The sequence below is a fragment of the Macrotis lagotis genome, chromosome 1 (genome assembly GCF_037893015.1).
Source record: "Macrotis lagotis isolate mMagLag1 chromosome 1, bilby.v1.9.chrom.fasta, whole genome shotgun sequence".
Classification (NCBI taxonomy): domain Eukaryota; kingdom Metazoa; phylum Chordata; class Mammalia; order Peramelemorphia; family Peramelidae; genus Macrotis; species Macrotis lagotis.
In genome coordinates, this window is record NC_133658.1 from 511,845,180 (window position 1) to 511,860,000 (window position 14,821).

A 14,821-nucleotide genomic window follows, 5' to 3' on the forward strand; every position below is an offset into this window, starting at 1 on the left:
GTAAGATAGAGATATGCCTTGATTTGAAGTCTAAGCTCAATGAACACCTTGACCAAGGAAGGTGTTCAGTTCAAATGATAAAATGAAATATTTAGAGATAACCTAAAATATTTCCATTTTCTCATAGACATTCAATCAAGATTTTATAGGACAAATAATTATTTTGCTATTGACAAAGTAGCTATAATTAATTTTTAAATTTTATTTAAAGAAGTATTACATCTTCTTGACCATATACCCTACCCAGTATTATAAGAACAAGAGATAGTGACAAAGACATGGACTGGAACCCAGATCTCCTGACTGCTTATAATAAATTAGATGGAGGAACAGCAACCATATAGTCTAATGACTGCCAGTTTAGATTTTTCTTTCCTAAATGATGGACAAATGAATAAATTAGGTTCATATGGATATTAGTTATCATAGGAAGTGTACTATAGCAGGATCCAGTTTAAAAAAAGTCTCACATAAATTTTGGATAATTTCAAGCTGCAAATTCTAAGTATGTTCTGATTCTTTTGTGCAGAAAGAAGAGTCCTGGAATTATGTACCTCCTCCTCTTCCTGTGAAATGCATCAGATACTTGCCACTCCTAGAAGATTTATTTGGCCTTGACGATTAATCGTGGTCAGTGAAATTATTGTTTTTGCTTCATTGGGATTACCTGGCTAGATATAATTTCCTTTAAAATTGGAAAACCAATGACATATATTGCATTTAAATCTGAATTCCAATGTAGAAGTATAGTTTTCTATCTATATCTATTTTTGTCATTTCTGAGTTTCAAAATGCTATGTTACTGTAATACAGAACTAATAAAAGTATGATTTAAAGATATTCTAAAACTTTTTTATGTATAGGACATTACTGCTTCCACTCTTTTGAATATTTGTAATGGGATGGAAGTGACCCTGGGTTTCTGAAGTCAAGCAACGTGGAGAGTCTGGTAGCAACTTCCATACTGGAATAGAGTTGATAAATAGAGCAGGAAGTCACAAATTGCCCAGCAGAAACACCTGAATCAACTAAGCACATGTTAATTAGGACAAGAGGGAATCCTGTTCTGTGTAAGGGCAGTCATCAAATAATTTGAGAAGTTTCTAATCAACTTGCTTTTATAGGGTATGGGCAGTTGTAGAGGCAACTGAAGAAACTTTCTCATGACATCCTCAATGATGATGTACAGTTTGGGGTTTTAGAGCCTAGAACTTTCTCCTGGTGAATGAGTCATTTAATGTGGGTTTTAAAAATGAACTTTGAGACCCAGTGTGGCTCTTTTTTACTCTTATTCTTCAGAACTCCCCTTTGTCTTGCAGTATTGAAGCCTGTAACAGGAGCCTAGAACCTTGAAAAGGGGGTCTTAACCTAAGTTATAGATTATTCCTGGGGGAGGAGGGACTGTTCAGCATCTGATGGATTGATTTGCAATAAATTCTAAGTGCCACATGTTTAGAATTCATTTGTGTAACCAATAAACTAATCAACAATAACTAGGATTTATAAAGTATTATAGAGTTTGAAAAGAGCTTTGTTCTTTAACTTTCCATCATTAGATACTCATTAAAAAAATCCGAAATAAGTGTTATTACTAATCCATTTTTACAGAAAAGGAACTGAAGATGAAAGTGAGTTAAGTGATTTGCTTAAAAAATAAGTGTTTGAAAAATGCCTTAATGATGCTCTTCCTGACATTACAGTAAGGTTGTGTTATCTCAATAAGATGGTAAAGACTCCATTCACATGGCCAAGGTCTCCTATTATATCCAGATCATCACCAGAAAACCTTTTTTTCCCTCATTAGATGAAGTAAAGACAGTTCTAGAAGATGCAGTGAGAAGGATGTCTTTGAACAACAACACACTACCCTCATTATAATCAACATAATATTTAAGTCATTTCATCATTCAGATGCCATTCCACTATTGCTATCTGGCTGCATAATGAAGCATGTAGGGCAGCTTTTGAGTATCATATTTAGGATCCTTATGAACTCTAGTTCCATGAGAAGAGATATTTGCCAGATGACTATAGAACTGAGTTCTTGTTTTTTGAAGGTGATACCTAACTACTTGTTGTTGCTGTTGATGCTGCTGCTGCTGCTGCTGATGATTTTTACCAGAGAAAGTTCCTATCAACCCCAATTCATCCAAAACTTGAGAAACTCATTCAAACTATTTTTCATCCACAACCCCCATTTTGCTTTGCCAAATAGGAATCTTTTCTAGAAAATTTTATGATCCCAAGTCCTAACTCAATGGTGGGAGAGTTCTAAATAGAAGTTAGTGAAGATCTGATGAGAAAGAGTTGGTTCAGCAGTCTCCAAAACATTACTTTCTGGAGGGATTCTAAGTCACAGGGTGATAGTTTGAATCTTAGGGACAACATGAGAAAAAGAAACTCATCAGAATGCTAAAGATGCCTGGATTGTAACCCTAAGTTTGCTTGCTTTCCAGGTTAGAATTGATTTGGCTAATGAAGTGTGTTATGTGCTCTGGTATTGTGAGGCTTCTGTGAGGTAAAGTCTGTTGCATATATTCAATGCCAGTGTTGGACTTGGTGATTCTATTACTCATATTTGGGAAAAACTTAGATAAGAGTTCAACTTAAAATTGATTTCATAAGGGTAGAGTTGAAGCCCTGAGTCAAAGAGAGAAATAATGCTAGAGTTCAGTCCCCAATATTGAACCTATTCTTTGTGAGCTTAGGAATTTTGAAGCTGGGTGATTCAGATCGCCACATTAAATTTAAATAACCCATTTGACTCTGTAGCCTTAAATGATATGTGGTCATTCAGTAGTTCGATGTGGAAAAATGGCCTTATGAAGAAAGGAAGGAAAGAAGGAAATAAGTATTTATTCAGCACTTACCTCATACTAGACAATTATGCTCAAAATTCTACAAATATCTCATTTTCATCTTCCCACCAATCCTAGGAGACAGGTACTATTACTGTTTGCAAAGAACCTTAGGCAAATAGAAGTAAAGTGACTTACACAAGGTTATACCCAGTACTCTATACATTGAACCTGGTCTCCAGCACGACAAGAGTTATAATAGACTGAGTATCTTCTAGCAAGTGTGAGGGTCAAAGAGATGCTCAGTATATGCAATATATCTTTTATCTCTCAGTTGAGTAATAGCTGTGATAGGCATAGAAACATTAAAAGACATTCCCATTTTCTAATTTATTATGGAATATGAAGTATTGCTTTTAAAAATAGCAAAAGGAACTCAAGGTAAAAAGAACCACCAAAATCTAAAGAATTTGATGGGAATTCTGACATCCATCAGAAGAATGGGAAGCAGAAAACTGTCACAAGGAGAAAGGGAAGAAAGACCCCTAAAGGTTTGGAACTTAGTAATGAATAGGAAGCAGCTAGTTGTTGTCTAAAGAACTTTGACTGAACTACTTTTTTTTTTTAAATTATATAAACAATATAAATCTCTATTGACTCCCTGGAATACGATTCCAGGTCCTGATGCAAAATGTTGACAAAAATTGTTAAGCCTGAAAAACCAACCTCTAGTGATTTACTTAGTGGCAAATTAGATTACCAAAAAGCATTATTACTGATCATATGGTCCAGGGAAAAGCAAGGCCCCCCCCCCCCCCCCCCCCCCCCCCCCCCGCTGCAAGAGGCAAGAACTTTTGTGGAGAGAATCGGGTTTAGGCAGTGAGGAGGTAATTAAAAAGAATCTGAGGGGGTGAAATTTGTGTATTTGTGTTCCTGGACAATGGCAAAAAGAGGAAAAAAATGAGTTCCTGGTGAGGAATGAAGTATACCCATCTGGGACTAGTGAAAGTAGGTAATCCTGGAGTCTTGCAAACCTAATAAAAATAGCTTCAAATTTAAAAAAAAGAGAGGATTTGTATCCATTAAATATAAACCACAAAATAGTTATAGAAAGAAGATATTTTAGGAAGTAGGACCCTGTTAATTCGTAGGAACAAAAATACAAGAAAGGAGACAGTAATAAATTCTTTGCTCTAAGATGTATATTTGCGAATGTCTCAAATATATGTAAAAGGAAAGTGAACTAGAAATCTTAATGGAAGGAAGCAACTTTGACCTTAGAGATATGAGATGAGAACCTTATGTAAAATAGGGTATTAAAAAGATATAAAGTAATAGAATAGGTATAATTGGAAGTGGAATAATATTATGAATTAAGTTGTTCTTGAATAAGAAATTTAGGAATTCTGGTTAAGATGGTAGAGTGAATGAGAACAAAATAGCTTTCACACAAGTATCTCAGCAAAGATGGTAAAGGAACACTAGAGTTATTAATGATAAGAAATAGAAAGACAAAATATAGGCATTTAGCCTAGGACTATACTAATAATCAGACACCTATGGGAATTCAGGAAGTAGTCCTGTTAGAAAAACCTGGTTATACACAGCACTTGAAAACCTGCTAATGGAAGAGAGATATTCTTTTTCTTTTTTAGATTTTTTTTTGCAAGGCAAATGGGGTTAAGTGGCTTGCCCAAGGCCACACAGTTAGGTAATTATTAAGTGTCTGAGACCAGATTTGAACCCAGGTACTCCTGACTCCAAGGCCGGTGCTTTATCCACTATGCCACCTAGCCGCCCCCTGGAAGAGAGATATTCCAAGGATCCCTGAAATCTTGAGTTCTTTGTACTCACCCAAGCGCAGAAAGACTGTAATACTCTCTTGAGGAAACTCCAGTACAGTCTTCTAACCTTAGACATGGTGATGGGAGTTCACAAAGTTGAGATCTAAATGGCAGTAATCAGACTGGAATACCACAGGAGCCATGAAAGTTTGAAGCATACATAACTGTAGAGCCCCTCAGACCTTGTAAATATACAGAGCCTACACCTGTACAATTGAACCTGAAATGCCTACATTGTGAACCAGGGAAAATGGAAGACAGATATAAGAGCCCAAATAATACAGATTCCAACATGTCACTATAGTCTCATCTAATTGTACAAGTGAAGTCAGAGTCTAACTGTAACTCCAATTGTCAATGCAGAAAATAGGAATGGAAGTATTAGTAAATGGGAGAAGATAGGAACAATTAAGAAATTTTATAACTTCAAAGACATAAGAATTTAAACCAGAAAAAGAAAAATCATGTTATAACATCTACAAACAGAATGTCAGATGAAAAAAATTAATCTGGCCCCAAGGACTAAAAGAAGTCATAAAAGAAATGAAATAAGAGATTTTTAAAAATGAAATAAGAGCTCTAGATCAAATAACTGAAAGAACGAAAAATGTTAATATAGGATAGATTCCTTGAAAATTAGAATGTATCTTATTGACAAAGATCAAGTGTAGTGTGTGTATATCCATAAGAAGTAAATGACTTCATAAGAAATACTAGAACAAATGAAAAGTTGGACATACATGTTCAAAACCAGTAATGGTACAGTTTATCTCACAGTGTATATAAACTCTATAGAAAAATAAGCAAGGCTAATGAGAGAGAAGACAAGAGATTAAGAGAGAAGTAGAATTGGAGAGAAATTAGTCATAAATAAAACAACCTCCAACTCTGAAGAATGATCATTGAAGAAAGGATTAAAAATAAAGAACAGTTAAGAAACTTTGGCAGTTTGGACTCAGGGAAGAGACAAAGGACAGAGGAGCAAAAGTAAATTTCTTTGATTCCTTTTGGCTAATTTAATTTTTTGTAAAGAGTTAGTTGCAATGATAAGAAAAAAACACAAGAATATAGGATACAGAAATGTGTATAATTCATCATCAGGACTTTAAATAGTAATGGGAAGAATTCACCAATAAAATGGAAAAGTAGAGCAAGATCGATTAGAAAGCAGAATCCTAGCATATGATATTTAGAGGGAAAACATGTTACATATTATTTATATATACATATATATGTATATATATATAGTTTCAAAAAGAGCTGGAACCATTCTAGAATATTTCAGATGAATTTTAAAATGATGGTGGGGTGAAAAACAGGGGTAGCAATCATGATCTCAGAAAAAAAGAAATGATAACTAAGGATAAACAGTGAAACTTTGTTTAAACTTGCTATAGTCAATAAAACATTATCAATTAAACATGCTATGTGTTTACACAGGTGTGTCATATATGTAGATATAAGCACATATGCATACTTACATGATACATAATTATATCATTTGTGTAAATATAGTTTATATGCATATATGTACATTTAATGGCATAGCACCTAAATGCCTAAAGAAAAAGTTAGTCATATTATTGAAAGAAAAAAACAAAACTATAATAATTGAGAGCCTCAACGTACTGTATTCCTTTCAGTTTTGGGCAAATCTAACAAAAAAATAAACAAGAAGCTAAATATCTGAATAGATCTTAGAAAAATATATGATAGATCTCTGGTGATTATTGAATTAGAATTAAAAGAGCATAATCTGTTTCATAGTTGTGCATGGCCAGCTTTAAAAATCTAATCATGTGTTAGGGTCAAGAAACCTCACAAATTAATGCAGAAAAGCATAATTATTAAGCATCCTTTAAAATTATATTTAAGTAATTTAATTAGCATTGAAATACTTATCCTAATGATTGAGTTAAAACATATCATAAAACAATATGTAATCTAATCAAAGAAAACAATGCAATATGGCAACATACAAAAATATATGGGATATATAGCTAAAGTAGTCTTTAAGGGAAATTTTACAACTAAAAAGATCCATCAACAAAAGATAAGGGACAGTCGATTAATGGATTACACAGGCAAATAAAAAATACATTATAAAATTCAAGAATGAAAAAGATCCACTATACACCAAAATAGAAATTCTGAAAATCAAAGAAGAGATTAACCAAAAAACCCACCAAAATGTTGAACTGATAAGTAAAACTAGGAACTATTTTAAAAAACTAATAAACAAAATAGGACAAATCATAGTATAGTTGTAGAAAAAAGCTTTTGATAAAAATATAATATACATTTGTATTTTTAATAAAAGCCCTGAAATGCATAGGAAAGAAAAGAACCTTTCCTTACTATGGAAAATCACATCTATTTAAAATGAGCTAGAGGTTTTTCTAATACACTCTAGGATAATGTAAGAAAATCTAACATTATATATTATATAGTTCTAGAAGTGCTAGCTATTGGAATGAGATAAGAAAACAGTACAGACAAAGAGAAACAGATTGATATGATATGATGATATGATTTTTTGCAGATGATATGATGCTCTATTTAGAGAATGAATTCAACTAAAATTAATTGAAATAATAACTTCAATAAATAGCAGAATATGAAATACAATCATTAAATAACTTCCCTAAATTACAAACAAAACTCAGAAAAGAGAAAAAGTTAAAAAGAATAAGGCTTAGTTATACTAAATTTTAGACTATATTACATAGTATTAACACTCAAAATATTTGTTAGTGTAAAAAACAGAAAAATTGATCAGTGGAATAGGTGCATAAGATACAGAAAGAAGCAAATGAACATAACTTATTATTCAGTAAATCCAGAGACCACCAGCTATTAAGTATTCACTATTCAAATTTAATGTTTATGAAAACCAGAATATATTCTGGCAGAAATGAGGTATAAATTGACATTCACACCATATACCATGAACAGGTATATGATTTAGATATGAGTCACATCATAAAGAAATTATTAGAACTGATTAGAAAAGGGCACCTAGGTGGCGCAGTGGATAGAACACTGGCCTTGGAGTCAGGAGTACCTGGGTTCAAATCCGACCTCAGACACTTAGTAATTACCTAGCTGTGTGGCCTTGAGCAAGCCACTTAACCCCATTGCCTTGAAAAAAATCTAAAAAAAAAACCCAGAACTCATTAGAAGAGCAGAGAAAAAAATTACCTTTGTGCTTATGAATATAAGCATCTTAAACAAATAAAAGATAGAGAAGATCACAGAAAATAAGATAAATGCACTCATATAAAAATGAAAAACACAACTTAAAAAAAGGTAGAAGGGAAAGGTTTGATTATCTGGGCATGGTATCACACCAGCTAACACTGTAGTAAGGCTGTTGGATTTCTGGAGTTTGAGAATTCTGAACTTCAGTGGGTTGAAACAACTTAGGTATTTGTCCTAAATTCAACATAAGTGTGGTGAGCCCTTGGAAATGGTTAGCCAGTAGGTCACCAGAAGAGAAGAAAATCAGGCAAGAAATGGAGCAGACCAAAGCTTTAGTGACAATCCAGGTGGAACTAGGATTATGATTAATCTCTGCTAATTCCAATTTAGGCAAATTAGGAAATGACTGTTCAGTCATTTTTCAGTTATGTCCAACCCTTTGTGACACTACTTGGGGTTTTTCTTGGCAAAGCTATTGAGTGGTTTTGCCATTTTCTCTTCCAATTCATTTTATATAGATGAAAAATTAAGGCAAACAGGGTTATGTCTAAGACCAGATTTGATCTCATGAACGTGAGTCTTCTAGACTCCAAACTGAAACATTAACTATTATGTCATCTAGCTGTTCCAAGTTAAGGAATTATCGTTCTAAAAGATAAAAAAAAGTTTTGTGGCAAAGTTACTTTCATAAAAATTTGTTATTCAAGATAAATAGGAATCAGATTTCAATATATAAGAACAAGAGCCATTTACCAGAAGACACCTGTCAAGGCTGCAAAGAGGTATTTTTCATGGGAAGAGATCCAAGCTATCAACAGTCATGTGACAATAGGCTTCAAATCACCAAAAGAGAAATGGAAATTAAAATATCTTTTATATTCCATCTTACACTCAAGAGATTGCCAGGTATGACAAAAAAAATGAAATTTTAAGTTAAACCCAGAAGACTATAAATGGTGCATATATTTTGACCTAACAAAACATGACTAGACTTCTCATGTTAAAAAGTTCAAAAAAGAAAGTAAACATCCTAGATCTACGAAAATATTTATAAGAGAAGATTTTGTTGAAGCAAAGGGCTAGAAGCTAAAGAAGTAACTATCACCTGGTGAATGATAAATAAATGATATATTAATGCAATGAAATATTCAATCCTAGGAACTGAAAAAAGGAATAGATTCAGGGAATCTATTAATGAAATAATTTGCATTGTTTTAGGCAAAGGATATGAATAGAACTAGGATAAAAAATTTATTTTACAACATTGTAAGGAAAAACTATTTCAAAACTTTTTGAATTTTGATCAGTGCAACAATGAGTCAAAACTTTAGACGACTGATGAAATATGCTTTTCACCTTCTGACAGAGAACTGATGAAAGTGAGGTACAAAATGAACTTTGTGCTTACATCATGACTAATATTTAGATTTATTTTGCTTGATTATGCTTCTTTACCTCAAAAGAGAGTTTTTTAAATTAATGGGAGAAAGTTCCAGGGGTCCCAGGTAAACAGGACAGCTTTTAAACTAATATGTTGTAGTTATGCAGTTTTTTAAAAAAAATACAAACTATTCATAATAGAGATTTTATAATTTCATATGTAATCCTCCTTTTTTCCATTCTTTTCCAATGGAGATATTAATCTTCTTTAATGCTTGTCAAATTCAGAATTACAAAATAAAAATTATTTTTACGAAAGAAATTCAGTCCCAAAAATGGGGGAAAATTATAGTGAATGTTTATAAACCAATCAACTGACAAATCAATTAATATCTATCTGCTATGTTTCAGCTAAGGGGATAGAAGTCCAAAGAATTCCTACTTAATAATGAGTTTACATTGTAATGTAGGAGAAAACAAGAATTTGTGAAAGACAGAGAGATAGAGTTAGCATAAATATAAAGCTTTATAAATACAAATATATGAAAAGTAGTTAAACACAAGGTAGCCTGATGATTGAGAATTCTAGTAGGTAAGGACTTAGGGAAAGTATGTTAAAGATGTTGCTTGAGTTGTATCTAAAAGGAAGGGAGAGACTCTGAAACAGAGAAGAAAGGAATGAATTGTATCCTGGGGATGGCCAGATTACAATTCTTTCCCTTAGGCATAATATTAAATTGGTGTAGGGACTTTAATTAGTTTGACTTCTTGACCTTTGACCTAGTTATTAATTTTTTGGTTTTTCTTAATGATAAAATTGTGCTTCAGAAGGTCTAGGATTTAATTAGAGGAACAACTGTTCTGGAAACTCTGATCATCAAAGAATAATTCATTGCTGAAATATAACTGATGGAAACTTATGGGAAAATTGACTAGATTTGGGATAGAAGGATGACATGCTATTGTCTCATATATAATCATATATTTTTAGAGAACAGATAACAAAGGGTTCAGAGATCCAATGAAATCTATGTACATTCTATGGCCTAAAATTCTACAGGGAAATCAATCCTAGGAGGGATAATCAGACATTCTTAAGAAATTCTTAAAAGAAAGAATAACCAATTTCAATGAGGAAGGGAAGAGGTAGTTGTCAAAATTTGTTAACGTGATAACAAAGGGAATTCACAAACCAACTTAGATTTTTAAAAAAAAAACTTTGAAAGTGGAAATAAGGATAGTGTCAGAGACAAGAAAAATTATTGCAAGTTAAGGTTAATTAAGAGGAAAATCAGGGACAACAATTTTAGTTACATTGGGGAAAACAAGATCAAATAAAGGTTAGGCCCTCTGCCAGATGTGGATGGGTTGATTGTAATGCTTCCCAAATGGAAGGCATCAATTCTGATTTTGCTTCCTTATTTCTGTCCAGGAAAAAAAATTGTATTATAAAAGATAAAAAATGACTTAGTATGCAATTGCAATATTAGATAAGTGAAAATATTAAAAAAGCACCTAATTATCCTTGCTAAGTCAAAATCACAGTCATTGTTAGCTGACAGATTGGAGGATATGATGGCTGAGTCACCATCTTTGAAAGAATATAGATAATATTAATTCTGCCAAATATTATTATGGGAATAATCATCTGATTATTTTCCAAAATTAATCTCTAAAGTATAGGTTATTGAATTTGACAAATTCCCATCTGAAAACATTAAAGTGTAGGTAGTTAATATCTAATAAAAGAAATGGTGGACACTAAATTAACATGGTTTCATCAAGCATAGGTCATGATAGAGTAATCTGTTACTTTTTTGACAGGGTTCTTGGATAGATAGATCACTGGAATATTAGAGATATAATTGAATTTCACTAAAATAATTGATAAAGTCTCATATTAATCTTTCAGATGAAGTAGTGACTTGCTTCTTTCTTTTTGATTGGGGCTGGCCAAACTTCATTCCTCTCTAGCTTCTCTCTCAAGATTTGAGCACTATGACCTTGCTCTAGTACCTTCTTCCTCTAATTGTTCCTACTACTTTCCAGTTCCTTTTTATGGGTTGTCTTTCACCCTTAGATGTAAACCCCAATGGAGCAGTAACTGTCATTCTTTTGTTTGAATTTTGTATTTGTATCCCAAGGTCACCAACTTTTGGCTGACTTTTCTTTACAATGCAGTTTTATTTTAAGTTCCAAATGAAAAAGTCATTCTAAATATGCATATTCCAAATATTCCAAATAAATTTCCAAGTTAGCCATGTCAAAAATAAAAAACAAGAAAGAGAAGAACGTATACTTCAATCTGCACTGAGTCTATCACTTCTCCATCTAGTTGTGGATAGCATATTTCATTATAAATCCTTTGGAATTGTGGTTAGCCATTGTGATGGTTTTAGTTTCTATACAATACTTCTATTACTTCACAAATTATTCTCCCTGTTCTGCTTAATTCACTTTGCATTATTCATCTCAAGTTTTTCAGACAATTCATCATTTCTTAACATCACAATGCGATTCCATCAAATTCATGTACCACAACTTGTTATTCCTTAACTGATAGCTTTCCCTTCAATTTCCAATTCTTGACCATGCAAAAAAGCTGATATAAATATTTTTGTACATATGTTGACACTTCTCTTTCTTTGAATGCTCCTTGCCTTTGTTACCATTACCAACACTCTGTGCCACTCCCCAAATCTACTTCAGTCTCTGTTGACTCCAGTTCTATAGTCTTTGACTTTGTACTAGTTGATCTCCATGCCCACAATATTCTCCTTCAACCCTTCCTCCTCTTAAAAGGTCTGATTTCCTTTCAAGTTCAGTTTAAATATAACTTTTAATAAGACTCTCTTCCTACTGCTGAAGCTATTAGTACCAGTTTTCCCAAAGCTATTCTATGTGTGTGTGTATATATATATGTGTGTGTGTGTGTGTGTGTGTGTGTGTGTGTGTGTGTGTATGACATATGACATATGTTTGTGAACTCCAATCAATCAATTAATCAATGGATATAGTTGCAAAAGTGTAAACAAGATATTTATCCTGTGATCCCTTTATAAAGCATGAATGTCTTTAATTGAGTCAGGGGAAAAAAGCAATTATTGACTTTTCATCTCAGTCAAGATAGGAAATAGTAATTAAGTAACACATAATGAGTCTTTATAAAGTTTTAGTCCATTGTTAGTTCACTCCAAAGGGCACTATCCCAGAGATGAAGGACTTCAGTTCTGGAGTTTAGGACTCCAATTTCAGCCAAAGTGTTAAAAGGAAAACAGAGAAAGAAAATCCTCCCCATCCCCACCCTCTTATTACCTTCCAATTATAATTACATAAGAAGGAGGGACTGCTAGGAGACTCAAAAGAGAGAGAAAGTCATACCAAGGAAAGACAAATCTAAAACAGACAGATGTAGAAAGATAGCCACCCAAGGGAAGAAGCAACTTCAAAGTAGGTGACCCCTTGAACCAGTTAAGAATGTTGGCTATGGTCTAAAGTAATCATAGTAACCAGAAGTTATGACTTCACCTTTTACTTTTTTCTATACATTTGTGTAACATACACACTTGTGGGAGAGTGTGCCTCAGACTTTTTTTTGGGGGGGATGTTTTATAATAGCTGTTGTTACTAGATCACCTTAGTAAATACCTGTAGATTTTTTAAGGTTAATTTAAGCTACTGACTGATAATCAATTGGCAGTTCATTGAGGGGTTTTCCTAAGTGACAGTATCAGAAACTGAATATCTCCATCCCCTAAAATTTTCAGTTTTCCCTGAAGTCCTGAAGAAGGAGAAGTCAAGATGCCCTCTATGGAGCCACCCCAATTCTAGGGCAAATTGGTTAAGTAATTCTGACGAGTTTTCATCCATCTATCCATCTTTTCCATCTATCAATCCATCTATCTATCTGAAATATATATATATATATATACTAATATATATGGAAATTCTCTATATTATTTGATATTATTCTGATTAATATTACATATTATAAGTATATGTATATTCATGTTATCTTCCCAACTAGAATGTAATCTCCCTAAAGTCAGGGACTATTCCATTTTTGTATCTGAATACAATTCATAATTCAATGAATGGCACATAACAGATTCTTAATAATTTCTTGTTGATTGATCAATTGATTTTAACTAGTGACTTTGTGACTGATTGATTGGCTAGGCCCAGGAGAGTAGAATTACCCACCTTTAGAGGTAGTGGACTCTTTAACTAGAGACCATCAAATGAAGACTGTTTGGGGATGTTTTTGAGGACACTTTCTGCTCAAATATAATTTAGATTATTAGACTGCCTTTATGGTTCTCTTCATATCAAGGTGCTATATTTATTTCTTGAAAACCCATTAAGCGGGGTGGCTAGGTGGCATAGTAGATAAAGCACCGTCCTTGGAGTCAGGAGTACCTGGGTTCAAATCCGATCTCAGACACTTAATAATTACCTAGCTGTGTGGCCTTGCGCAAGCCACTTAACCCCATTTGCCTTGCAAAAAAAAAAAACCTAAACAGAACCTAAAAAAAAAAAAAAAGAAAAAAGAAAACACATTAAGCTAAATTCAACTCTTGTCAAGGTTAACTTCTAGAACCTTACCTTTGAGCCACAGCAATTCTGGAAGACTATCTTCTGAGACACAGAGGATTTGCATTGTCCTTCATTGAAGGGATCATCCACACTGATGAAATCCTTGAAGAAAGAAGTAATATTTTGTGGTAACTATTGCATTTAACCAATTTTTACATAGCCCAATATTCAAAAGAAATCTATTCCTTTACAAACATGCAAAGTAATTAATAGCAACATAATATAGTTAATATTTCCTAAAATGCTTTTTATTCTAACTGTTATTATCAATAGAATTCCAAGATAACTTTCATCAAAATGTACTTGTATTATTTTCTTAAATGCTAAAATTGATAGGTGAATGAGGAAACATTTTGATGGGGTGGATTAGGGAGAGGAGTGAGTTAAAACAAAAAAAAGTCATTGACCTTGGCCCTGGAGTAAAGGGTACAAATCTCATCTTTGATATCTGACTATGTGGTGTGGAGTATATCCCAACTTCTCAGTGCCTCAGGCAATTCTCTTAAGACTATAAGTTGCAAACCACTTGCTTATGTGCATTAGTAAAGGACATTTATTCACCAGGAACTCTACTAATAAAATCACAGATCTAGATAAAATTATTCAAATATATAATATATTTTATATTTTATTCAACATGTTTAAGTGCATGCATAGAACTGATACTTATTTTTGAATGCTTTAAAAGTCACTGTTAGAGTAGGAGCATAAATATATACAGCATGCTCATAAAAATCATGTTGCCTTTAGAGATACATGAAATATATTATAGTAGTTTTAGAGATATGAAGGCCCAGAAGAAAAAAAATGGAGAATTTTTTATTGCCAATTTTCCTGTCTTTTTAAGAACCTTTCTTTCCCCATAATCCAACAAGGATATCAGATTTTATCTGGACTTTGCTTTTCTTCCCAACTACCTTCACACCTGAGGATACTATACAAGTTATTTAAAATGAATATCATCCTTACTCTATTAGGATTCATAGACTAAGAAATATATTT

At 32.9% G+C, this 14,821-nt stretch overlaps 1 protein-coding gene across 4 annotated transcripts in view; it reads left to right on the forward strand.

Annotated features, from left to right (window-relative positions):
* The window catches only part of EFHC2 (EF-hand domain containing 2), a 297,057-nt gene that overhangs the window by 268,167 nt on the left and 14,069 nt on the right, over positions 1–14,821 (forward strand). For 3 of the 4 annotated variants that reach the window (XR_012474021.1, XR_012474022.1, XR_012474023.1), the window contains exons 15-16: positions 530–630; positions 12,991–13,947. Coding sequence is in view for 1 of the 4 variants with exons in the window: in XM_074214142.1 (XP_074070243.1) it covers positions 530–625 (96 nt within the window). In the remaining 3 variants the exon portion in view is untranslated. Of the gene's footprint in view, positions 1–529; positions 3,582–12,990; positions 13,948–14,821 lie in introns of those variants that run through there. The other variant, XM_074214142.1, reaches the window with a different exon arrangement.